Source organism: Penaeus monodon, chromosome 30, assembly GCF_015228065.2.
Source record: "Penaeus monodon isolate SGIC_2016 chromosome 30, NSTDA_Pmon_1, whole genome shotgun sequence".
Lineage (NCBI taxonomy): Eukaryota > Metazoa > Arthropoda > Malacostraca > Decapoda > Penaeidae > Penaeus > Penaeus monodon.
Window position 1 is genome coordinate 33,441,879 of NC_051415.1, and position 1,270 is coordinate 33,443,148.

The following is a 1,270-nucleotide window of genomic DNA, read 5'->3' on the forward strand; positions in this document are numbered from 1 at the left end:
ACCTTTACAATACCATGTATGCATATTATCACAGAGTAAGTTCACAAGTTTTGTAACTCTCCTCAAGCCCTAAAATATCTTTACTGCATCTACAGAAAATGATGATTACATAAGAAAGTCCCTCTGTTCATCTGTTTATAGGCAGAGTACAAAAATAAATAATCTAATTTTCTCATTGGCTAGTAAAGTCCAACTTCTGTAAGTCTAAACTTTACTCACTCTAAGAATGATATAGGAATGATATAATAGCATGCAATACTTGTAAACAACATGAATAATGTATTATATCAGTATTCAAGACCGCAGTGCTGGCAGAAAAGCAGATGAATTCATGATTTCACAGTAAACTAAAAATAACCAGAATTTGCTAAAAATAAAATTATGCATTGTGTTAAATATATTCTACTGGATATAATGCCCTGCATAATGAAATCACATGCTTGAACAGTTAACAGGATATATACTATACCAGGTCATATAAGCTGCACCTGATTCCCACTTTCAGTACTTCATAAATAGTAAAAAGAAGAAAAAAGTATCTTTGTATAGGAAGGTGTCCCTCTCTCCTAAAAAAAATATATGCACAAGATTCAACACGTCTAATGTACATGTTCAAAAAGACAGTAAAAAACTAAAAAATATCCTTTCAGAACAAACATTATTTGACAAAATTACACTACACACGATACACACATATTTTCACTCCATCAGCTGACCATACAAACGACACAGTTCTTCCCTCCCAACCCTGTGAGGCCTGACACTGTTAAATGGAGGGTGCACTTGTATGCTGGTGATGGGACAGGTGGTTATGTAATCTTCCATGTTGAGGTAATCACTTAGCTCTGGTTCAGGGTCACGAGGTCTGGCTCGAGGCTGGACTGCTGTTGCTCTGGGAAAAGGTAAGGGAATGAAAGACTCAACAGAAGTTAATGTAGAGGAAGAAGAAGAAAGGGTAAGAGGGTATAATAGAAGAAAAGACGTTCTATGTGATAGTTCATGAATATATGCCAACTAGCACTCTAGAAATCATAAATTATCCTTGTCTTTCTTCAATGAAAAGTATATTCCAAGATTTTCTTGTTTTTAAATAAACACAATAGCACCCAAACTGCCTTAACCTTTTCAAGGAATAAATATAATATATGCAAAGCTAAATCCATTGACTTATGAGTTAAAAAATATTATATGAAAACAATTTTCAGAAAAAGGAACTTTATATCCTCTATAAAGAAATGATATCCAAATCATTTGTTGCAATCAGTGATTG

General features: G+C 33.5%; 1 protein-coding gene across 1 annotated transcript in view; it reads right to left on the bottom strand.

The window, feature by feature from the left end:
- Positions 1-197: 197 nt before the first annotated feature.
- Positions 198-1,270, bottom strand: part of LOC119592734 — a 3,482-nt gene continuing 2,409 nt past the window's right edge. The window contains exon 4 of the mRNA XM_037941669.1: positions 198-892. Within this exon, the coding sequence (XP_037797597.1) occupies positions 700-892 (193 nt within the window). The 3' untranslated portion in view covers positions 198-699. The remainder of the gene's footprint in view (positions 893-1,270) is intronic.